This window comes from Penaeus chinensis, chromosome 7 (assembly GCF_019202785.1).
Source record: "Penaeus chinensis breed Huanghai No. 1 chromosome 7, ASM1920278v2, whole genome shotgun sequence".
Taxonomy (NCBI): Eukaryota; Metazoa; Arthropoda; class Malacostraca; order Decapoda; family Penaeidae; genus Penaeus; species Penaeus chinensis.
In genome coordinates, this window is record NC_061825.1 from 43,401,460 (window position 1) to 43,426,459 (window position 25,000).

The window sequence follows — 25,000 nt, forward strand, 5'->3', positions numbered from 1 at the left end:
ATATCCAAGAAAATTCTTGGACTGTAGAGGGGAAGCCCGACGCAAACCAAACGACGGGGAAAGAATCCCATGTGTTTATGTACAACATTTCTGATAAGGAAAAGGCGATGCATGGAGAGAAAGTCATAAAGATGAAGACTGAGTATGTGAGAGGAGAAGACAGTAGTGCACCAGGATACAGTGTTCTTCACGAATGTCTTCAGCATGACATGAACTCTGAAGGCAGAATGATTCATGATCAAAACAATACACAGCTTCCATCTTTGGATCTTAGCTGTACATCCAACATGAGTGATGAGCTGAAAAACGTCATTGACGAGCTTCGAGGCAAGCCATCCACTGAAGACAGCACTGTATTTAAAACTGTATCTGAACATAAACGATTTGTCAGTATCACAACTACGACTAAGAAGGAAGTATCTTCGCATATTAATATTAATGGCAAAGAATATAGTTCAACCACAAATGATTCTCTTAGTAAGCTGGAGGCAGAACTAAGTGCGTTGCTCTCTCCTGAACTGGAATTACACACCAATTCTGAGACAGTCAGTAACAAAAACACTTCCGTTTCCATGCGTATGGAAAATGGGCATGGGTCTGGGGCAAATGTGGGGTTAGGTTCTAGCACCAGTCAGGCTCATAGTTCACAAGTAAACCAAAGCTATAACATATCAGTGACACCGACACTTCCATTACCAGACATTCAAGAATTCTCTGGGAAAGGTATTCCATTGCTGCCTGACCTTGTGAAGGGCAACAATAAGGGAGCCATTACTGTTGAAAGTTCACTACAGGGGCGTGACAAAAATGTAAATGTGGGGGCGGGAGGCAGTATAACCGGCCCAACTTGTGATGTTCAATTTGACAAAAGAGGAGATTTTGGAGTTGGAAGATTAGATACAAAGTTTGATAGTTCATTACCACAGGGTAAAGGAGAAATTGATGGATTACACATAGGGGGAGCTGTGTCAGGTCCCAGATTAGAGGTGTCAGCTGAAGGTAGCAAGTTCCATACTCCAGGGGTAGCCTTGGCAGGTGAGAGTCTGCCACGGGGAGATGTCAGCATGTCAGTGGAGCCAGGGATTCCTGTTGCACCTGATGTAGGCAAGCCTGCCACTAAGAGTAAGAAACAATCATCTGGTCCTTGTGCTTGTTTGAGCAGTCCTAAGAAAATCGAACAAGAAGAACCATACATATCAGCGGGGGTTCAAGGGGAAGGCAAAGGAGAATTACCGTCAGTGCCTGCTGGCTCAGTAGAAGTAGAAGGGATAGACTCAGGTCTTAGAACCGAAGGTACAGTTACTGCAAAGATTCCCCAGAAAAAACGCTCTGGTCCAAAATCTAAACTTGGATCATGTTTTGGTAAACCCAAATCATCTGAATTTGATACCCCAGAAGCAGATATTAAAGGAGAGGTTGAAATTAAGAGTCCAAGACCAACTGCGGAACCAAGAGCAGAAGCTAGTGTAAATATCCAAGTACCAGATGAGAATGTCAAAATTGGGAAAGATCCAGAGAAGAAAAAGGCAAAGTTTGGCTCATGTTTTGGGAAGCCTAAAGAACCAGAGTATGATGTAAAGGGAGAATCATACAGAGTGATATCAGATGAACCAGAATTTGAAGGCAAGTTAGATGTTGGTGCTGTATCACCAACACCTGTGCCTCAAGTCAGTCTAGCAACAACCGCAGGTGATATCAGTTTTCAGACAAAACCAACAAATGTTTCACCATCTTTGAAATATGACATACCCGATTTCCCAAAAGTTGAGGCTAATGTGGAAACTAGGGCAGGGGTAACTGGAGAAATTGAGGGTGGTTTTTCGGGTGATATCCATAAGGGAGATGTACAGATCGAAGCAAATGCTCCAAAGATTGGTGGTCAAATTGCTAGTAAAGAATACACAGCAGACAGTGACATTTCCGGAATTCCAGGAAATATGGATATCAATATTCCAGGTTTCAAATTCTCCCAAAGTACTCCTAAAGCTACAATAGAAGGGTCATCAAGAGCTAACTTTGATAGTGACATCAGTCTCGACATTGAAGGAAAGACTCCAGATGCGAAGATTAAGGGAGAAATCCCTGGCTTGTCTCTCGAAGGTAATTTGCCAAGTATGTATGCATCTGGGGAAAAGACAAATATCAAATATTCTGAAGATACTCCTGAAGTGAAAATAGAAGGAAAACTACCAGAACCTAAAGGAGACTTCAATGTTGACCTTGGAATTGATTTGCCACATGTAGCTGGGGCAGAAAAAGAACTGGAAATCAAAGCTGCAGGTGTGTCAGGTGTTGCTGTTACGGGCGACTTACCTGTCATTGATGTCCCCAAAGGAGAGGTTTCCATACCAAGCAGTCCAATCAAGCCATCTGTAGGAATTAAAGCTGAAGTTAAAGGTCCAAAGGGATCAACATCCCTTGATGTACCTAATGTTAAACCAAAGACAAAGAAAGCTAAGTTAGGTCCATGTGCTTGTTTAGGGAAATCAGGCAAGATGGATATTGAAGAACCATATATAGAAAAGGAAGGTGAAGTTAGTGGAAGATTTGAAAATGTTGATGCAGACATAGGAGTTCAAGTAGAGGGACCAAGGGTAAAGGGGCCTGAAGCCCAAATTTCAGTTGATGTTGAATCTCCAGAGACAGAAAGAAGGAAAGCCAAGGTATCAGGAAAGCCCAAGATGTCATTAGGATCTTGCTTTGGAAAAGCAAAGCCACCTAGTGCCCATGGTGATTTATCAGGTGATGCTGGTGTTGAAGGAAGCATTTCTGCTGAGCCACACATCAAAGTTAAAGGAGCAGATGTAGAAGGCCCAAGTGCAGATATTTCCCTTCCTAGAGGAAAGGCTGAAATTGACATTGAATCTCCAGAAATTAAAGCAAAAGGAGGAAAAGTGTCAGGCAAACCAAAGATGAAATTTGGGCCATGTTTTGGTAAAGCTAAGGGTAAAGATGTAGAAGCAGAAAGTGAATACAAAATTGAAGGCCCATCTGTTAGTGGTGAGATTAGTCCTTCATCACCTGAGCTAAGAGCAGATGTCAGTGTTGAATCACCTAAAGCCAAAATCAAAGGTGAGAAACCCAAAACAAAGTTTGGATCTTGCCTTGGAAAACCCAAAGAGCCAAAAGTTGAAGGTGAATATCAAGTAGGAAAAATAGCTGTTGAAGGTCCTGAAGTCAGTAGTAAAGTAGAAATTCCTTCTGGTGAGGCTAGTGTTGCATCACCAGCAGTGAGTGTAGATATCAGTGCTAAATCACCTGAAGCTAAAATCCAAGGGGAGAAACCTAAATCTAAGCTGGGATCTTGTTTTGGTAAACCAAAAGGCCCAAAAGTTGAAGGAGAATATAAGCCTGTTAGAGTTCAAGCTGAAAGTTCTGGAGCCAGTGGTGAGATTAAGGTCGCATCACCAGAGATAAGAGGAGACATTGGTGCCAAAGCCCCTGAAGTAGAAATCAAAGGAGAAAAGCCAAAGTCAAAACTTGGATCTTGCTTTGGGGAACCCAAAGGCCCTGATGCTGGGGGTGAATACAAATCAAGTAAACTAGAAGTTGAAGGTCCATCTGTTACTGGTGAGGCTAGTGTTGCATCTCCCAAGGTTAGTGGAGATGTTAGTGCCGAGTTGCCAAGAGGTGAAATTAAAGGAGGAAAGCCCAAATCTAAGTTGGGATCATGCTTTGGGAAACCTAAAGAACCGAAAGTGGCAGGTGAATACAAACCAGCTGAAGTAAACATCGATGAGCCATCTATTAGTGGTGAGGCAAGTGTCAAATCACCAGAGCTAGGTGGAGACATTGGCATTCAATCATCAAAATTCAGTGGAGATGCAAGCATTAAACATACAGATGCAGAGATCAAAGGAAAGAAGCCAAAATCCAATTTAGGATCATGTTTTGGGAAATCTAAATCACCAGAAATTGAAGGAAAGGTTGAAGCAGAAAGACCAGAGATCAGTGGGGAAGTTGGTATTTCATCACCAGAGCTTAAAGGTGATGTAAATATTGAATCACCAGATGTAAGAATTAAGGCAGAAAAACCGAAATCAAAATTGGGATCATGTTTCGGTAAACCTAGCACACCTAGAGCAGAAGGTGAATACATGGTTAGTACTGAAAAACCTGAAGCAGAGGCAGGAGTTTCAGTCAGATCTCCTGCTATTAAGGGTGATGTTGATCTAGAGTCCCCCGAGATAAAGGTGAAAGGCAGTAAACCAAAGTCCAAACTTGGATCATGCTTTGGGAAACCAAAAAGTGGAAAGATAGAAGGTGAATACAAGCCAGGAAGTGTTGACATAGAAGGTCCTGAAGTGAGTGCAGGAGCCAGTGTCAAGCCTCCTACCATTGAAGGAGAAATTGATGTTGAATCACCTGCAGTAGAAGTGAAAGGCAAGAAGGTTTCTGGAAAGCCGAAAGCCAAACTAGGATCATGCTTTGGAAAACCCAAAGAACCTAAAGTTAAAGGAGAAATAGACATTGAAGGTCCAAGAGTAGAAGGTGAAGTGCCTACTGGGAAAGCTGAAGTAGGTGTCAAGGCTCCTGAGATGAAAGTGAAGAGTAAGAAGGTAAAAGGAAAATCTGCTCCACTATGTGCTTCATGCATTGGAAAGGCATCACCTCCAGATGTAGATATAGATGCTGATGTAGAACCAGGAAGCATTAAGATTCGTCCAGAAAAACCAAGCATGGAAGGAAAAATATCAGTAGAAGGTCCAAGTATTGATGTTGAACCAGTAAAAGTAAACGTAAAGGGACCTTCAATGCCTGAAGTACCAGAAATGAAAGGTAATTTGGATGTGGAAGCAGATCTACCTGATTTTGAACCATCCATTAAAATCAAGGGTGATATTCCAGATATCCCGAAAGTAGAAGCAGAAATGGGAGGAAAAGCAGATATTCCAGAAATTGAAATCAAGGGTAATGTGCCAGCACTTCCAAAGATAGAAGCAAGTGTGGATGCACCTGAATTGAAAGTGGAAGGAGAGCTCCCAAAACTGAAAACGGAAGGTGATATTGACATTGGAATAAATGTTCCAAGTATATCAGGAGATATTAAGGGACTGAATATTGAAACACCCGACTTCCCAAGTGGCAAAATTGAAGGAGATATTAAGGGTGACTTACCAAGCATTGAGATTCCTAAAGCTGAAGTCTCTCTACCAGCAGGCCCTGAATTACCAAGTGCAGAAATCAAGGGAGAATTGAAGGGTCCAGAGATCTCAGGTTCAGCCCAAATACCAAAGGCAGAACTGAAGACAAAGAAAGCAAAACTTGGTCCATGTGCTTGTTTAGGCAAATCAGGCAAAATTGGCAAAGAAGAACCATACATGGCTGCAGAAGCTGGAGGAAAAATAAGTGGAGAAGTTGAAGGTGTAGATGTGGGTGTAGAAGGACCCAAAGGTAGTGTTGCAGTAGATGTTGAATCACCTGAGATAAAGGGTAAGAAAGTAAAGGCCTCAGGCAAGCCTAAGATGTCATTAGGATCATGCTTTGGGAAAGCAAAGCCACCTAGTGCCCGTGGTGATGTATCAGCTGATGCTGGTGTTGAAGGAAGCATTTCTGCTGAGCCACACCTCAAAGTTGAAGGAGCCGATATTGCAGGTCCAAGTGCAGATATTTCTCTTCCAGAAGGAAAGGCTGAAGTTGATATTGAATCCCCAGAAGTTAAAGTGAAAGGAGGAAAAGTATCAGGCAAACCCAAGATGAAATTTGGACCCTGTTTCGGCAAAGGCAAAGATGTAGAAGTAGAAGGTGAATACAAATCAAGTAAAGTAGAAGTTAAAGGTCCATCTGTCAGTGGTGAAGTCAGTGCAGCCTCACCTGAAATGAGTGGAGACATTAGTGTTGAATCACCTAAAGCTAAAATCCAAGGAGAAAAGCCTAAATCTAAATTAGGATCCTGTTTTGGGAAACCCAAAGGGCCAAAGGTGGAAGGTGAATACAAGCCAGCTAAAGTTAGTGCCGAGGGTCCAGAAGTTAGTGGTGAAGTTTCTGTTGCCTCACCAGAGATAAGTGCAGAGATCAGTGCTGAACCACCCAAAGCTAAACTCAAAGGGGAGAAACCTAAATCAAAATTAGGATCTTGCTTTGGTAAGCCCAAAGGCCCAAAAGTTGAAGGAGAATATAAACCATCAAGTGTTGATGTTGAATGCCCAGAAGTAAGTAGTGATGTAGGGGTTCCATCGGCTGAAGTTAAGGGTGACATTAAGGTTGATTCACCTGATGTAAGATTTAAAGAAGGTAAACCCAAATCAAAGTTTGGATCCTGCTTTGGAAAACCTAAATCGCCTGGAATTGAAGGTGAATACAAACCAGGAAAAATTAGTGTAGAAGGACCTGAAGCAGAGGCAGGAGTTTCAGCCAGATCTCCTGCTATTAAGGGTGATCTTGATCTAGAGTCCCCTGAGATAAAGGTGAAAGGCAGTAAACCAAAGTCCAAATTTGGATCATGCTTTGGGAAACCAAAAAGTGGAAAGATAGAAGGTGAATACAAGCCAGGAAGTGTTGACATAGAAGGTCCTGATGTGAGTGCAGGAGCCAGTGTCAAGCCTCCTACCATTGAAGGAGAAATTGATATTGAATCACCTGAAGTAGAAGTGAAAGGTAAGAAGGTTTCTGGAAAGCCGAAAGCCAAACTAGGATCATGCTTTGGCAAACCCAAAGAACCTAAAGTTAAAGGAGAAATAGACATTGAAGGTCCAAGAGTAGAAGGTGAAGTGCCTACTGGAAAAGCTGAAGTAGGTGTCAAGGCTCCTGAGATGAAAGTGAAGAGTAAGAAGGTAAAAGGAAAATCTGCTCCACTATGTGCTTCATGCATTGGAAAGGCATCACCTCCAGATGTAGATATAGATGCTGATGTAGAACCAGGAAGCATTAAGATTCGTCCAGAAAAACCAAGCATGGAAGGTAAAATATCAGTAGAAGGTCCAAGTATTGATGTTGAACCAGTAGAAGTAAAAGTAAAGGGACCTTCAATGCCTGAAGTACCAGAAATGAAAGGTAATTTGGATGTGGAAGCAGATCTACCTGATTTTGAACCATCCATTAAAATCAAGGGTGATATTCCAGATATCCCGAAAGTAGAAGCAGAAATGGGAGGAAAAGCAGATATTCCAGAAATTGAAATCAAGGTAATGTGCCAGCACTTCCAAAGATAGAGGCAAGTGTGGATGCACCTGAATTGAAAGTGGAAGGAGAGCTCCCAAAACTGAAAACGGAAGGTGATATTGACATTGGAATAAATGTTCCAAGTATATCAGGAGATATTAAGGGACTGAATATTGAAACACCCGACTTCCCAAGTGGCAAAATTGAAGGAGATATTAAGGGTGACTTACCAAGCATTGAGATTCCTAAAGCTGAAGTCTCTCTACCAGCAGGCCCTGAATTACCAAGTACAGAAATCAAGGGAGAATTGAAGGGTCCAGAGATCTCAGGTTCAGCCCAAATACCAAAGGCAGAACTGAAGGCAAAGAAAGCAAAACTTGGTCCATGTGCTTGTTTAGGCAAATCAGGCAAAATTGGCAAAGAAGAACCATACATGGCTGCAGAAGCTGGAGGAAAAATAAGTGGAGAAGTTAAAGGTGTAGAAGGACCCAAAGGTAGTGTTGCAGTAGATGTTGAATCACCTGAGATAAAGGGTAAGAAAGTAAAGGCCTCAGGCAAGCCTAAGATGTCATTAGGATTATGCTTTGGGAAAGCAAAGCCACCTAGTGCCCGTGGTGATGTATCAGCTGATGCTGGTGTTGAAGGAAGCATTTCTGCTGAGCCACACCTCAAAGTTGAAGGAGCCGATATTGCAGGTCCAAGTGCAGATATTTCCCTACCAGAAGGAAAGGCTGAAGTTGATATTGAATCCCCAGAAGTTAAAGTGAAAGGAGGAAAAGTATCAGGCAAACCCAAGATGAAATTTGGACCCTGTTTCGGCAAAGGCAAAGATGTAGAAGTAGAAGGTGAATACAAACCAAGTAAAGTAGAAGTTAAAGGTCCATCTGTCAGTGGTGAAGTCAGTGCAGCCTCACCTGAAATGAGTGGAGACATTAGTGTTGAATCACCTAAAGCTAAAATCAAAGGAGAAAAGTCTAAATCTAAATTAGGGTCTTGCTTTGGGAAACCCAAAAGCCCAGAAGCAGAAATTGAATATAAGCCTGCCAAAATTTCAGCCGAAAGTCCAGCAATTACTGGTGAAATTAGTGGTGCATCAGCTGAGATGAAGGGTGATGTTAATGTTGGTTCGCCTGATGTAAAAGTGAAAGGAGGAAAACCCAAATCAAAGATTGGATCCTGTTTTGGAAAACCAAAATCACCTGAAATTGAAGGTGAATACAAACCAGGAAAAAATAGTGTAGAAGGACCTGAAGCAGAGGCAGGAGTTTCAGCAAGATCTGCTATTAAGGGTGATGTTGAACTAGAGTCCCCTGAGATAAAGGTGAAAGGCAGTAAACCAAAGTCCAAATTTGGATCATGCTTTGGAAAACCAAAAAGTGGAAAGATAGAAGGTGAATACAAGCCAGGAAGTGTTGACATAGAAGGTCCTGATGTGAGTGCAGGAGCCAGTGTCAAGCCTCCTACCATTGAAGGAGAAATTGATGTTGAATCACCTGCAGTAGAAGTGAAAGGCAAGAAGCCGAAAGCCAAACTAGGATCATGCTTTGGCAAACCCAAAGAACCTAAAGTTAAAGGAGAAATAGACATTGAAGGTCCAAGAGTAGAAGGTGAAGTGCCTACTGGGAAAGCTGAAGTAGGTGTCAAGGCTCCTGAGATGAAAGTGAAGAGTAAGAAGGTAAAAGGAAAATCTGCTCCACTATGTGCTTCATGTATTGGAAAGGCATCACCTCCAGATGTAGATATAGATGCTGATGTAGAACCAGGAAGCATAAAGATTCGTCCTGAGAAACCAAGCATGGAAGGTAAAATATCAGTAGAAGGTCCAAGTATTGATGTTGAACCAGTAAAAGTAAACGTAAAGGGACCTTCAATGCCTGAAGTACCAGAAATGAAAGGTAATTTGGATGTAGAAGCAGATCTACCTGATTTTGAACCATCCTTTAAAATCAAGGGTGATATTCCAGATATCCCGAAAGTAGAAGCAGAAATGGGAGGAAAAGCAGATATTCCAGAAATTGAAATCAAGGGTAATGTGCCAGCACTTCCAAAGATAGAGGCAAGTGTGGATGCACCTGAATTGAAAGTGGAAGGAGAGCTCCCAAAACTGAAAACGGAAGGTGATATTGACATTGGAATAAATGTTCCAAGTATATCAGGAGATATTAAGGGACTGAATATTGAAACACCCGACTTCCCAAGTGGCAAAATTGAAGGAGATATTAAGGGTGACTTACCAAGCATTGAGATTCCTAAAGCTGAAGTCTCTCTACCAGCAGGCCCTGAATTACCAAGTGCAGAAATCAAGGGAGAATTGAAGGGTCCAGAGATCTCAGGTTCAGCCCAAATACCAAAGGCAGAACTAAAGACAAAGAAAGCAAAACTTGGTCCATGTGCTTGTTTAGGCAAATCAGGCAAAATTGACAAAGAAGAACCATACATGGCTGCAGAAGCTGGAGGAAAAATAAGTGGAGAAGTTGAAGGTGTAGATGTGGGTGTAGAAGGACCCAAAGGTAGTGTTGCAGTAGATGTTGAATCACCTGAGATAAAGGGTAAGAAAGTAAAGGCCTCAGGCAAGCCTAAGATGTCATTAGGATCATGCTTTGGGAAAGCAAAGCCACCTAGTGCCCGTGGTGATGTATCAGCTGATGCTGGAGTTGAAGGAAGCATTTCTGCTGATCCACACCTCAAAGTTGAAGGAGCCGATATTGCAGGTCCAAGTGCAGATATTTCCCTACCAGAAGGAAAGGCTGAAGTTGATATTGAATCCCCAGAAGTTAAAGTGAAAGGAAGAAAAGTATCAGGCAAACCCAAGATGAAATTTGGACCCTGTTTCGGCAAAGGCAAAGATGTAGAAGTAGAAGGTGAATACAAACCAAGTAAAGTAGAAGTTAAAGGTCCATCTGTCAGTGGTGAAGTCAGTGCAGCCTCACCTGAAATGAGTGGAGACATTAGTGTTGAATCACCTAAAGCTAAAATCCAAGGAGAAAAGCCTAAATCTAAATTAGGGTCTTGCTTTGGGAAACCCAAAAGCCCAGAAGCAGAAATTGAATATAAACCTGCCAAAATTTCAGCCGAAAGTCCAGCAATTACTGGTGAAATTAGTGGTGCATCAGCTGAGATGAAGGGTGATGTTAATGTTGGTTCGCCTGATGTAAAAGTGAAAGGAGGAAAACCCAAATCAAAGATTGGATCCTGTTTTGGAAAACCAAAATCACCTGAAATTGAAGGTGAATACAAACCAGGAAAAATTAGTGTAGAAGGACCCGAAGCAGAGGCAGGAGTGTCAGCCAGATCTCCTGCTATTAAGGGTGATGTTGATCTAGAGTCCCCTGAGATAAAGGTGAAAGGCAGTAAACCAAAGTCCAAATTTGGATCATGCTTTGGAAAACCAAAAAGTGGAAAGATAGAAGGTGAATACAAGCCAGGAAGTGTAGACATAGAAGGTCCTGATGTGAGTGCAGGAGCCAGTGTCAAGCCTCCTACCATTGAAGGAGAAATTGATGTTGAATCACCTGCAGTAGAAGTGAAAGGCAAGAAGGTTTCTGGAAAGCCGAAAGCCAAACTAGGATCATGCTTTGGAAAACCCAAAGAACCTAAAGTTAAAGGAGAAATAGACATTGAAGGTCCAAGAGTAGAAGGTGAAGTGCCTACTGGGAAAGCTGAAGTAGGTGTCAAGGCTCCTGAGATGAAAGTGAAGAGTAAGAAGGTAAAAGGAAAATCTGCTCCACTATGTGCTTCATGCATAGGAAAGGCATCACCTCCAGATGTAGATATAGATGCTGATGTAGAACCAGGAAGCATTAAGATTCGTCAAGAAAAACCAAGCATGGAAGGTAAGATATCAGTAGAAGGTCCAAGTATTGATGTTAAACCAGTAAAAGTAAACGTAAAGGGACCTTCAATGCCTGAAGTACCAGAAATGAAAGGTAATTTGGATGTGGAAGCAGATCTACCTGATTTTGAACCATCCTTTAAAATCAAGGGTGATATTCCAGATATCCCGAAAGTAGAAGCAGAAATGGGAGGAAAAGCAGATATTCCAGAAATTGAAATCAAGGGTAATGTGCCAGCACTTCCAAAGATAGAGGCAAGTGTGGATGCACCTGAATTGAAAGTGGAAGGAGAGCTCCCAAAACTGAAAACGGAAGGTGATATTGACATTGGAATAAATGTTCCAAGTATATCAGGAGATATTAAGGGACTGAATATTGAAACACCCGACTTCCCAAGTGGCAATATTGAAGGAGATATTAAGGGTGACTTACCAAGCATTGAGATTCCTAAAGCTGAAGTCTCTCTACCAGCAGGCCCTGAATTACCAAGTGCAGAAATCAAGGGAGAATTGAAGGGTCCAGAGATCTCAGGTTCAGCCCAAATACCAAAGGCAGAACTGAAGGCAAAGAAAGCAAAACTTGGTCCATGTGCTTGTTTAGGCAAATCAGGCAAAATTGGCAAAGAAGAACCATACATGGCTGCAGAAGCTGGAGGAAAAATAAGTGGAGAAGTTGAAGGTGTAGATGTGGGTGTAGAAGGACCCAAAGGTAGTGTTGCAGTAGATGTTGAATCACCTGAGATAAAGGGTAAGAAAGTTAAGGCCTCAGGCAAGCCTAAGATGTCATTAGGATCATGCTTTGGGAAAGCTAAGCCACCTAGTGCCCGTGGTGATGTATCAGCTGATGCTGGTGTTGAAGGAAGCATTTCTGCTGAGCCACACCTCAAAGTTGAAGGAGCCGATATTGCAGGTCCAAGTGCAGATATTTCCCTTCCAGAAGGAAAGGCTGAAGTTGATATTGAATCCCCAGAAGTTAAAGTGAAAGGAGGAAAAGTATCAGGAAAACCCAAGATGAAATTTGGACCCTGTTTCGGCAAAGGCAAAGATGTAGAAGTAGAAGGTGAATACAAACCAAGTAAAGTAGAAGTTAAAGGTCCATCTGTCAGTGGTGAAGTCAGTGCAGCCTCACCTGAAATGAGTGGAGACATTAGTGTTGAATCACCTAAAGCTAAAATCAAAGGAGAAAAGTCTAAATCTAAATTAGGGTCTTGCTTTGGGAAACCCAAAAGCCCAGAAGCAGAAATTGAATATAAGCCTGCCAAAATTTCAGCCGAAAGTCCTGCAATTACTGGTGAAATTAGTGGTGCATCAGCTGAGATGAAGGGTGATGTTAATGTTGGTTCGCCTGATGTAAAAGTGAAAGGAGGAAAACCCAAATCAAAGATTGGATCCTGTTTTGGAAAACCAAAATCACCTGAAATTGAAGGTGAATACAAACCAGGAAAAATTAGTGTAGAAGGACCTGAAGCAGAGGCAGGAGTTTCAGCAAGATCTCCTGCTATTAAGGGTGATGTTGAACTAGAGTCCCCTGAGATAAAGGTGAAAGGCAGTAAACCAAAGTCCAAATTTGGATCATGCTTTGGAAAACCAAAAAGTGGAAAGATAGAAGGTGAATACAAGCCAGGAAGTGTAGACATAGAAGGTCCTGATGTGAGTACAGGAGCCAGTGTCAAGCCTCCTACCATTGAAGGAGAAATTGATGTTGAATCACCTGCAGTAGAACTGAAAGGCAAGAAGGTTTCTGGAAAGCCGAAAGCCAAACTAGGATCATGCTTTGGCAAACCCAAAGAACCTAAAGTTAAAGGAGAAATAGACATTGAAGGTCCAAGAGTAGAAGGTGAAGTGCCTACTGGGAAAGCTGAAGTAGGTGTCAAGGCTCCTGAGATGAAAGTGAAGAGTAAGAAGGTAAAAGGAAAATCTGCTCCACTATGTGCTTCATGTATTGGAAAGGCATCACCTCCAGATGTAGATATAGATGCTGATGTAGAACCAGGAAGCATAAAGATTCGTCCTGAGAAACCAAGCATGGAAGGTAAAATATCAGTAGAAGGTCCAAGTATTGATGTTGAACCAGTAAAAGTAAACGTAAAGGGACCTTCAATACCTGAAGTACCAGAAATGAAAGGTAATTTGGATGTGGAAGCAGATCTACCTGATTTTGAACCATCCTTTAAAATCAAGGGTGATATTCCAGATATCCCGAAAGTAGAAGCAGAAATGGGAGGAAAAGCAGATATTCCAGAAATTGAAATCAAGGGTAATGTGCCAGCACTTCCAAAGATAGAGGCAAGTGTGGATGCACCTGAATTGAAAGTGGAAGGAGAGCTCCCAAAACTGAAAACGGAAGGTGATATTGACATTGGAATAAATGTTCCAAGTATATCAGGAGATATTAAGGGACTGAATATTGAAACACCCGACTTCCCAAGTGGCAAAATTGAAGGAGATATTAAGGGTGACTTACCAAGCATTGAGATTCCTAAAGCTGAAGTCTCTCTACCAGCAGGCCCTGAATTACCAAGTGCAGAAATCAAGGGAGAATTGAAGGGTCCAGAGATCTCAGGTTCAGCCCAAATACCAAAGGCAGAACTAAAGACAAAGAAAGCAAAACTTGGTCCATGTGCTTGTTTAGGCAAATCAGGCAAAATTGGCAAAGAAGAACCATACATGGCTGCAGAAGCTGGAGGAAAAATAAGTGGAGAAGTTGAAGGTGTAGATGTGGGTGTAGAAGGACCCAAAGGTAGTGTTGCAGTAGATGTTGAATCACCTGAGATAAAGGGTAAGAAAGTTAAGGCCTCAGGCAAGCCTAAGATGTCATTAGGATCATGCTTTGGGAAAGCTAAGCCACCTAGTGCCCGTGGTGATGTATCAGCTGATGCTGGTGTTGAAGGAAGCATTTCTGCTGAGCCACACCTCAAAGTTGAAGGAGCCGATATTGCAGGTCCAAGTGCAGATATTTCCCTACCAGAAGGAAAGGCTGAAGTTGATATTGAATCCCCAGAAGTTAAGGTGAAAGAAGGAAAAGTATCAGGCAAACCCAAGATGAAATTTGGACCCTGTTTCGGCAAAGGCAAAGACGTAGAAGTAGAAGGTGAATACAAACCAAGTAAAGTAGAAGTTAAAGGTCCATCTGTCAGTGGTGAAGTCAGTACAGCCTCACCTGAAATGAGTGGAGACATTAGTGTTGAATCACCTAAGGTTAAAATCAAAGGAGAAAAACCCAAATCCAAACTAGGATCCTGCTTTGGAAAGCCAAAAGGTCCAGAAGTTGAGGGTGAATATGATCCTGCTAAACTAGATGTTGAAGGTCCAGAAGTTAGAGGTGGAGTAGGTGTTTCTTCACCGGAGGTCACAGGGGATATTAATGTTGAGTCTCCAGATGTGAAAGTCAAAGCAGGAAAACCAAAAGCAAAGTTAGGATCCTGTTTCGGTAAACCTAAATCACCTGAAGTTGAGGGTACATATAAACCAGGAAAAGTTAGTGTAGAAGGACCCGAAGCAGAGGCAGGAGTTTCAGCCAGATCTCCTGCTATTAAGGGTGATCTTGATCTAGAGTCCCCTGAGATAAAGGTGAAAGGCAGTAAACCAAAGTCCAAACTTGGATCATGCTTTGGGAAACCAAAAAGTGGAAAGATAGAAGGTGAATACAAGCCAGGAAGTGTAGACATAGAAGGTCCTGATGTGAGTGCAGGAGCCAGTGTCAAGCCTCCTGCCATTGAAGGAGAAATTGATGTTGAATCACCTGCAGTAGAAGTGAAAGGTAAAAAGGTTTCTGTAAAGCCGAAAGCCAAACTAGGATCATGCTTTGGCAAACCCAAAGAACCTAAAGTTAAAGGAGAAATAGACATTGAAGGTCCAAGAGTAGAAGGTGAAGTGCCTACTGGGAAAGCTGAAGTAGGTGTCAAGGCTCCTGAGATGAAAGTGAAGAGTAAGAAGGTAAAAGGAAAATCTGCTCCACTATGTGCTTCATGCATTGGAAAGGCATCACCTCCAGATGTAGATATAGATGCTGATGTAGAACCAGGAAGCATTAAGATTCGTCCTGAAAAACCCAGCATGGAAGGTAAAATATCAGTAGAAGGACCAAGTATTGATGTTGAACCAGTAAAAGTAAAAGTAAAGGGACCTTCAATACCTGAAGTACCAGAAATGAAAGGTAATATGGATGTGGAAGCAGATCTACCTGATTTTGAACCATCCATTAAAATCAAGGGTGATATTCCAGATATCCCAAAAGTAGAAGCAGAAATGGGAGGAAAAGCAGATATTCCAGAAATTGAAATCAAGGGTAATGTGCCAGCACTTCCAAAGATAGAGGCAAGTGTGGATGCACCTGAATTGAAAGTGGAAGGAGAGCTCCCAAAACTGAAAACGGAAGGTGATATTGACATTGGAATAAATGTTCCAAGTATATCAGGAGATATTAAGGGACTGAATATTGAAACACCCGACTTCCCAAGTGGCAAAATTGAAGGAGATATTAAGGGTGACTTACCAAGCATTGAGATTCCTAAAGCTGAAGTCTCTCTACCAGCAGGCCCTGAATTATCAAGTGCAGAAATCAAGGGAGAATTGAAGGGTCCAGAGATCTCAGGTTCAGCCCAAATACCAAAGGCAGAACTGAAGACAAAGAAAGCAAAACTTGGTCCATGTGCTTGTTTAGGCAAATCAGGCAAAATTGGCAAAGAAGAACCATACATGGCTGCAGAAGCTGGAGGAAAAATAAGTGGAGAAGTTGAAGGTGTAGATGTGGGTGTAGAAGGACCCAAAGGTAGTGTTGCAGTAGATGTTGAATCACCTGAGATAAAGGGTAAGAAAGTTAAGGCCTCAGGCAAGCCTAAGATGTCATTAGGATCATGCTTTGGGAAAGCAAAGCCACCTAGTGCCCGTGGTGATGTATCAGCTGATGCTGGTGTTGAAGGAAGCATTTCTGCTGAGCCACACCTCAAAGTTGAAGGAGCCGATATTGCAGGTCCAAGTGCAGATATTTCCCTACCAGAAGGAAAGGCTGAAGTTGATATTGAATCCCCAGAAGTTAAGGTGAAAGAAGGAAAAGTATCAGGCAAACCCAAGATGAAATTTGGACCCTGTTTCGGCAAAGGCAAAGACGTAGAAGTAGAAGGTGAATACAAACCAAGTAAAGTAGAAGTTAAAGGTCCATCTGTCAGTGGTGAAGTCAGTACAGCCTCACCTGAAATGAGTGGAGACATTAGTGTTGAATCACCTAAGGTTAAAATCAAAGGAGAAAAACCCAAATCCAAACTAGGATCCTGCTTTGGAAAGCCAAAAGGTCCAGAAGTTGAGGGTGAATATGATCCTGCTAAACTAGATGTTGAAGGTCCAGAAGTTAGAGGTGGAGTAGGTGTTTCTTCACCGGAGGTCACAGGGGATATTAATGTTGAGTCTCCAGATGTGAAAGTCAAAGCAGGAAAACCAAAAGCAAAGTTAGGATCCTGTTTCGGTAAACCTAAATCACCTGAAGTTGAGGGTACATATAAACCAGGAAAAGTTAGTGTAGAAGGACCCGAAGCAGAGGCAGGAGTTTCAGCCAGATCTCCTGCTATTAAGGGTGATCTTGATCTAGAGTCCCCTGAGATAAAGGTGAAAGGCAGTAAACCAAAGTCCAAACTTGGATCATGCTTTGGGAAACCAAAAAGTGGAAAGATAGAAGGTGAATACAAGCCAGGAAGTGTAGACATAGAAGGTCCTGATGTGAGTGCAGGAGCCAGTGTCAAGCCTCCTGCCATTGAAGGAGAAATTGATGTTGAATCACCTGCAGTAGAAGTGAAAGGTAAGAAGGTTTCTGTAAAGCCGAAAGCCAAACTAGGATCATGCTTTGGCAAACCCAAAGAACCTAAAGTTAAAGGAGAAATAGACATTGAAGGTCCAAGAGTAGAAGGTGAAGTGCCTACTGGGAAAGCTGAAGTAGGTGTCAAGGCTCCTGAGATGAAAGTGAAGAGTAAGAAGGTAAAAGGAAAATCTGCTCCACTATGTGCTTCATGCATTGGAAAGGCATCACCTCCAGATGTAGATATAGATGCTGATGTAGAACCAGGAAGCATTAAGATTCGTCCTGAGAAACCCAGCATGGAAGGTAAAATATCAGTAGAAGGACCAAGTATTGATGTTGAACCAGTAAAAGTAAAAGTAAAGGGACCTTCAATACCTGAAGTACCAGAAATGAAAGGTAATATGGATGTGGAAGCAGATCTACCTGATTTTGAACCATCCATTAAAATCAAGGGTGATATTCCAGATATCCCAAAAGTAGAAGCAGAAATGGGAGGAAAAGCAGATATTCCAGAAATTGAAATCAAGGGTAATGTGCCAGCACTTCCAAAGATAGAGGCAAGTGTGGATGCACCTGAATTGAAAGTGGAAGGAGAGCTCCCAAAACTGAAAACGGAAGGTGATATTGACATTGGAATAAATGTTCCAAGTATATCAGGAGATATTAAGGGACTGAATATTGAAACACCCGACTTCCCAAGTGGCAAAATTGAAGGAGATATTAAGGGTGACTTACCAAGCATTGAGATTCCTAAAGCTGAAGTCTCTCTACCAGCAGGCCCTGAATTATCAAGTGCAGAAATCAAGGGAGAATTGAAGGGTCCAGAGATCTCAGGTTCAGCCCAAATACCAAAGGCAGAACTGAAGACAAAGAAAGCAAAACTTGGTCCATGTGCTTGTTTAGGCAAATCAGGCAAAATTGGCAAAGAAGAACCATACATGGCTGCAGAAGCTGGAGGAAAAATAAGTGGAGAAGTTGAAGGTGTAGATGTGGGTGTAGAAGGACCCAAAGGTAGTGTTGCAGTAGATGTTGAATCACCTGAGATAAAGGGTAAGAAAGTAAAGGCCTCAGGCAAGCCTAAGATGTCATTAGGATCATGCTTTGGGAAAGCAAAGCCACCTAGTGCCCGTGGTGATGTATCAGCTGATGCTGGTGTTGAAGGAAGCATTTCTGCTGAGCCACACCTCAAAGTTGAAGGAGCCGATATTGCAGGTCCAAGTGCAGATATTTCCCTTCCAGAAGGAAAGGCTGAAGTTGATATTGAATCCCCAGAAGTTAAAGTGAAAGGAGGAAAAGTATCAGGCAAACCCAAGATGAAATTTGGACCCTGTTTCGGCAAAGGCAAAGATGTAGAAGTAGAAGGTGAATACAAACCAAGTAAAGTAGAAGTTAAAGGTCCATCTGTCAGTGGGGAAGTCAGTACAGCCTCACCTGAAATGAGTGGAGACATTAGTGTTGAATCACCTAAAGTTAAAATCAAAGGAGAAAAACCCAAATCCAAACTAGGATCCTGCTTTGGAAAACCAAAAGGTCCAGAAGTTGAGGGTGAATATGATCCTGCTAAACTAGATGTTGAAGGTCCAGAAGTTAGAGGTGGAGTAGGTGTTTCTTCTGCAGAGGTCACAGGGGATATTAATGTTGAGTCTCCGGCTGTGAAAGTCAAAGCTGGAAAACCAAAAACAAAGCTAGGATCCTGTTTCGGTAAACCTAAATCACCTGAAGTTGAGGGTGAATATAAACCTGAAATTGATGTTGAAGGACATAAAGCAGGAGCCGAGGTTTCAGTCAGGGCCCCAGACGTAGAGGGTCATATTGATGTAGACTCACCAGATATGAAGATCAAGAGAGGAAAACCAAAGTCTAGACTGGGACCCTGCTTTGGAAAGGCAAAGGGTGAAGTAGAAAGCGAATATAAACCAGGAAGTGTTTCTATAAAAGGTCCTGATGTTGGTGCAGAAGCAAGTGTACAGAGTCCTGATCTTGGAGCGGGAGTAAATGTGAAAAGTCCTGGAAATGAAGGTGAAATTGATATCGAATCACCAAAAGTGGAAGTTAAAGGCAAAAAGGTATCTGGAAAGCCTAAAGTTAACCTTGGATCTTGCTTTGGTAAACCCAAGGAACCAAAGATCGAAGTGGATATTGAAGGCAGAGGTGCACAAGTGTCAGTAGATGCACCAAATGTTGCTGTTGAACCATCGGTGAAAGTAGTTGGCCCATCAGTACCTAGACTTCCTGATGTGAGAGGAGACTTAGAAGTGAAAATAGATGAGCCAGATTTTGAACCCTCCCTGGAAATCAAGGGTGATATTCCTGATATACCAAAAGTTAAGGCAGAAATAGGTGGCAAAGCAAATATACCGGAAATTGAAATGCAGGGGAGTGTTCCAAAGCTTCCTGAAATTAAAGCAACTATTGGTTCACCTGAACTAAAGACCGAGGGGGATGTTGGTTTTGGGGTAAGTGCTCCAAGTATTTCAGGAGATATCAAGGGTGATATTCCCAAAGTTGAAGTCACTGTACCATCGGGCCCTGCATTACCAAGCACAGAAATTAAAGGTGAGATTAAGAGCCCAGCTTTATCAGGTTCAGCAGAGATACCAAAGGCTGAAATAAAGACAAAGAAGGCAAAACTTGGTCCCTGCACTTGCATGGGCAAATCAGGCAAAGAAGAGCCATATATAGCAGCAGGAGGAGGGAAAATAAGTGGAGAAGTTGAAAGCATAGATGCAGGCATTGAAAGACCAAAAGGCAATATTTCAGTTGAGGTGGATTCTCCTGAGATAAAGAACAAAAAGGTTAAGGCCTCAGGAAAGCCTAAGATGTCATTAGGATCTTGCTTTGGTAAAGGAAAGCCTCCTAGTGGAGAAATTTCAACTGGCCTTGATGTAGATGTAAAGCCAGATCAACCTGACTTTGAAATCTCTGCCGAGGCTCCAGTTCCACCAATGCGAAAGGGAAAGAAATTTAAGGTTAAATCTCCAGATATTGATATGAATATGGGAAGCATAGATATAAATGCTGATGTTCCAGAAGTTGGAGGAATAGATGTTTCTGGTATTGGAATGAAGGCAGTTGGACCAGATATCAATGGAAGTCTTGATATGCCAGAATTTGAAGGCCGTATAAAAAGCCCACATGTAAAGAGTAGTATTGATATTCCAGAAGTTGAAGGCAAGATCGATATGCCTGAAATTAAAGGTAGTGGAGAAATCGAAGGATATGGTGGTAAGATAACTATGCCACATATCAAAGGAAATACTGACATTCCAGGATTAAGTGGCAAAATTAGCATGCCAGAAGTGAATGGAAATGTTGATATTCCATCCTTTGGAAGCAAAATTGATATGCCAGATCTTAATGGTAAAGCGGATATTCAAGGATTTAGAGGCAAGGTTGACATGCCAGAAATCAAGGGTAGTGTTGGAATCCCAGGCTTTGGAGGCAAGGTTGACATGCCAGAAATCAAGGGTAATGTTGAAATCCCAGGATTTGAAGGCAAGGTAGACATGCCAGAAATCAAGGGCAGTGCTGAAATGCCAGGATTTGAAGGCAAGGTAGACATGCCAGAAATCAAGGGCAGTGCTGAAATGCCAGGCTTTGGAGGCAAGGTAGACATGCCAGAAATCAAGGGCAGTGTTGGAATGCCAGGCTTTGGAGGCAAGTTTGACATGCCAGAAATCAAGGGCAGTGTTGGAATGCCAGGCTTTGGAGGCAAGGTTGACATGCCAGAAATCAAGGGCAGTGCTGAAATGCCAGGCTTTGAAGGCAAGGTAGACATGCCAGAAATCAAGGGCAGTGTTGGAATGCCAGGCTTTGGAGGCAAGGTAGACATGCCAGAAATCAAGGGCAGTGCTGAAATGCCAGGCTTTGGAGGCAAGGTAGACATGCCAGAAATCAAGGGCAGTGCTGAAATGCCAGGCTTTGGAGGCAAGGTAGACATGCCAGAAATCAAGGGCAGTGTTGGAATGCCAGGCTTTGGAGGCAAGTTTGACATGCCAGAAATCAAGGGCAGTGTTGGAATGCCAGGCTTTGGAGGCAAGGTTGACATGCCAGAAATCAAGGGCAGTGCTGAAATACCAGGCTTTGAAGGCAAGGTAGACATGCCAGAAATCAAGGGCAGTGTTGGAAGGCCAGGCTTTGGAGGCAAGGTAGACATGCCAGAAATCAAGGGCAGTGCTGAAATGCCAGGCTTTGGAGGCAAGGTAGACATGCCAGAAATCAAGGGCAGTGTTGAAATGCCAGGCTTTGGAGGCAAGGTAGACATGCCAGAAATCAAGGGCAGTGTTGGAATGCCAGGCTTTGGAGGCAAGGTAGACATGCCAGAAATCAAGGGCAGTGCTGAAATGCCAGCCTTTGGAGGCAAGGTAGACATGCCAGAAATCAAGGGCAGTGTTGGAATGCCAGGCTTTGGAGGCAAGGTAGACATGCCAGAAATCAAGGGCAGTGTTGGAATGCCAGGCTTTGGAGGCAAGGTTGACATGCCAGAAATCAAGGGCAAGGTAGACATGCCAGAAATCAAGGGCAGTGTTGGAATGCCCGGCTTTGGAGGCAAGGTTGACATGCCAGAAATCAAGGGCAAGTGCTGAAATGCCAGGCTTTGGAGGCAAGGTAGACATGCCAGAAATCAAGGGCAGTGTTGGAATGCCAGGCTTTGGAGGCAAGGTAGACATGCCAGAAATCAAGGGCAAGTTTGACATGCCAGAAATCAAGGGCAGTGCTGAAATGCCAGGCTTTGGAGGCAAGGTTGACATGCCAGAAATTAAGGGCAGTGCTGATATGCCAGGCTTTGAAGGCGAGGTCTGACATGCCAGAAATCAAGGCAGTGTTGGAATCCCAGGACTCTTCGGAGGCAAGGTTGACATGCCAGAAATCAAGGGCAGTGTTGGAATGCCAGGCTTTGGAGGCAAGGTAGACATGCCAGAAATCAAGGGCAGTGCTTGATAGCCAGGCTTTGAAGGCAAGGTAGACATGCCAGAAATCAAGGGCAAGTGCTGAATGCCAGGCTTTGGAGGCAAGGTTGACATGCCAGAAATCAAGGGCAGTGTTGAATGCCAGCCTTGGAGGCAAGGTTGGACATGCCAGAAAATCAAGGGCCAGTGTTGGAATGCCAGGCTTTGGAGGCAAGGTAGACATGCCAGAAATCAAGGCAGTGTTGAAATGCCCAGGCTTTGGAGGCCAAGGTTAGACATGCAGAAATCAAGGGCAGTGCTTGAAATGCCAGGCTTTGGAGCAAGGTTAGACATGCCAGAAATCAAGGGCATGCTGAAATGCCAGATTTGAGCAAGGTAGACATGCCAGAAATCAAGGCAGTGTGGAATGCCAGGCTTTGGAGCAAGGTTGACATGCCAGAAATCAAGGCAAGTTGAAATGCCAGAAATCAAGGACATTGTGAATGCCAGCTTGAGGCAAGTGAACATGCCAGAATAAGGCAAGTTGACATGCCAGAATCAAGGGCAGTGTTGAATGCCAGGCTTTGGAGGCAAGTGACATGCCAGAAATCAAGGCATGTTGGAATGCCAGGTTTGGAGGCAAGGTGACATGCCAGAAATCAAGGGCAGTGTTGGAATCCAGGCTTTGAGGCAAGGTAGACATGCCAGAAATCAAGGGCAGTGTTGAAATGCCAGGCTTTGAAGGCAAGGTAGAATGCCAGAAATCAAGGGCATGCTGAAATGCCAGGCTTTGAGGCAAGGTAGACATGCCAGAAATCAAGGGCAGTGTTGAAATGCCAGGCTTTGGAGGCAAGGTAGACATGCCAGAAATCAAGGGCAGTGTTGGAATGCCAGGCTTTGGAGGCAAGTTGACATGCCAGAAATCAAGGGCAGTGCTGAAATGCCAGCTTTGGAGGCAAGGTAGACATGCCAGAAATCAAGGGCAGTGTTGGAATGCCAGGCTTTGAGGCAAGGTAGACATGCCAGAAATCAAGGCTGTGGATCCCAGGTTTGAGCAAGGACCATGCAAATCAAGGGCAGTGCTGAAATGCCAGGCTTTGGAGGCAAGGTTGACATGCCAGAAATCAAGGGCAGTGCTGAATGCCAGGCTTTGGAGGCAAGGTTGACATGCCAGAAATCAAGGGCAGTGTTGGAATGCCAGGCTTTGGAGGCAAGTTGACATGCCAGAAATCAAGGGCAGTGTTGGAATGCCAGGCTTTGGAGGCAAGGTGACATGCCAGAAATATGCCATTAACGGAAGAGGTAGAAATCCAAGGCTTTGGAGGTAAGGTAAGCATGCCTGACGTAAAGGGTAAGACAGAAATCACATCTACAGAAAGCAAGATTAACATGCCCGTAGTTAAAGGAAAGTCAAAATCCAGAGGAAAGGGCAAAGGTAGTGCAGAAATTTCAGGCACAGAGGCTGAAATTGACATACCATTAATAAAGGGGACTGTTAAAAGCCCTGGCTTTGACGGCAAGGTTGACTTGCCAAAAGCCAAAGGCAAGGCAGTGAAGGCAAGTGTTGACCTCCCGGCAGCTGAAGGCAAAATGAAAGCGAAGGCGGAAATTCCATTTATTAAAAGTGAAGTTGAAGATACTGCAAACCTCGAAGGGGTAAAAGTTAAAGCCAAAGTATCTGACCATATTACAAAAACAGAAACAATAGCTGTAGATTCAGAGATCAGAGTTCCATCTTTGGTTACAGGTAATGGAGATTTAAGCAAAGTTTCATCTACATCCACTGTAGTTACCACTGACATACCTCTTACAAAATCCAAGAAAAAGAGGAACAGAGCAAATAGAAAGAAAAAGGCTAATTCTATGTCTGAAGAAGAACTGGAGAAGGAGAAAGACCAACCAGAAGCACTAACACCATCTCAACCATCTCAACAGCAGACAAGTGTATCGGTAATACCAAAACTTCAGGGAACTGTTGAAGTAAATAAATGTCTTCCAGAAAGCAAACATGGAACCGCAACCTATACATTCAGTGGTTCAGATAGAACTGTGGGAGACACTATGATTGGAGAATACCATAGTCAGCATCCTGTATCTGGTGCATTGGTTGTATCTACAGGGGAACCTACAGTTGTTTCCTCGTCAACTGGAGTAAATATTGTTAGCAGCAGGGTAAGTGGTGAAGGGGAATTGAGGGGAAACATTCCAGAAGTATCGGTAAGACCAGGCACAGTTCCTATCGGCTGGGTCATACCGCCTCAGACCTCTCATAGTACAATTAGCCATAAGGTCGTTGTGGGAGATAGTGATCAGTTTAGTCAAGAATTTGTAGTTCCTCACAATCAAAGTATTACAGTACTGCCTCAAAGTCAAACTGAACATTCACAGGTTATGATGACATCACACCCAGCAGAAATTCATGAGGTAAATAGAGAATACACAATATCTACAGAGGCTCAAAGAGCAGATGATGTTGAATCTTATGTCAAGGGTAAATTAGGGCCATTTAGAATAACACCTGACAGAACATTAAGTGAATGTAAGACAGAAGTACAGATCATAAGGGAACCTTTCCACATATCACCAGACAGGACAGAGCAACACCAAATACATCTCTCTCCAGACACATCAGGGGATTGGTCTGTAGGTCCATACTCCTACCAAGTTAGAATGGAAACAGATTCTGAAGGGAAACTCATTTCAGCACCTCAGTTGACTGCGTTACAGAGCAAAGAAGATGGAGAATCCAGAGGCGTTAAACAATCTCGTAATGTCTTTGTAACTGAAGATGCTGGTGGGAGAGTAATAGTACATAGAAGAATAGAATCTCAGACATTGACTTCTGACCAGGATGCTGAGCCATCGGGTCAGAGCACCCAGATTGTGCGACAAGACCCAGAGTCATCAGTTGTGACAAGAACTGAGTGGCCAGAGAACGTCACCACCCACAGAACTGTTCGAATTAGAAAAATCAAACGGGTTAGAGTAGGTGATGGTCCTGAAGAAACAACTGTTGAAACTGAGTATGAAGGTGACCCTGATGCATTAAATCTAGAATCAGTGGAAGGCTTTCAGTCTGGGCTGACACACCTGCTACCTGCTACTTCCGGAGAGTCATCTCTACTCCGCTTTGGTCTTGGCCAAAGGGAGACCCCGGAAAACACACAAACAGTTACAACTACTGTTAGAAGAGTACCGGCTGATTTAAGCCATTTCATGCAAGAGGGTTACGATGAAAATCTCGAAAATATTCTTGGTTCGACGACGACGACGACAACGACAAGGACTGTGCGGAAAGTCAAGGTCATAAGAAGAGACGAAGATGGCAACATAGTGGAGTTCGAAGACGAGGAAGGTGAAGTCTCGTCACTGCCACCAGCGTTGACC

General features: G+C 43.2%; 2 protein-coding genes across 51 annotated transcripts in view; both read left to right on the top strand.

Moving 5' to 3' along the window:
- The window catches only part of LOC125027074 (neuroblast differentiation-associated protein AHNAK-like), a 23,822-nt gene extending 931 nt beyond the window's left edge, over window positions 1–22,891 (top strand). The window contains exons 1-10 of one of the 50 annotated variants that reach the window (XM_047615858.1): window positions 1–6,633; window positions 8,637–20,138; window positions 20,274–20,462; window positions 20,706–20,786; window positions 21,192–21,277; window positions 21,333–21,516; window positions 21,574–21,654; window positions 22,409–22,516; window positions 22,569–22,613; window positions 22,708–22,847. The exon at window positions 1–6,633 is cut by the window's left edge and continues 931 nt beyond it. In XM_047615858.1, coding sequence (XP_047471814.1) covers window positions 1–6,633; window positions 8,637–20,138; window positions 20,274–20,462; window positions 20,706–20,786; window positions 21,192–21,277; window positions 21,333–21,516; window positions 21,574–21,654; window positions 22,409–22,516; window positions 22,569–22,613; window positions 22,708–22,832 — 19,034 coding nt within the window. In that variant the 3' untranslated portion in view covers window positions 22,833–22,847. The other 49 variants (XM_047615852.1, XM_047615851.1, XM_047615838.1 and 46 more) reach the window with 49 other exon arrangements.
- LOC125027076 (glycogen debranching enzyme-like) overlaps window positions 1–25,000 on the top strand; it is a 283,692-nt gene that overhangs the window by 223,723 nt on the left and 34,969 nt on the right. The gene's annotated exons all lie outside the window — the stretch shown is intronic.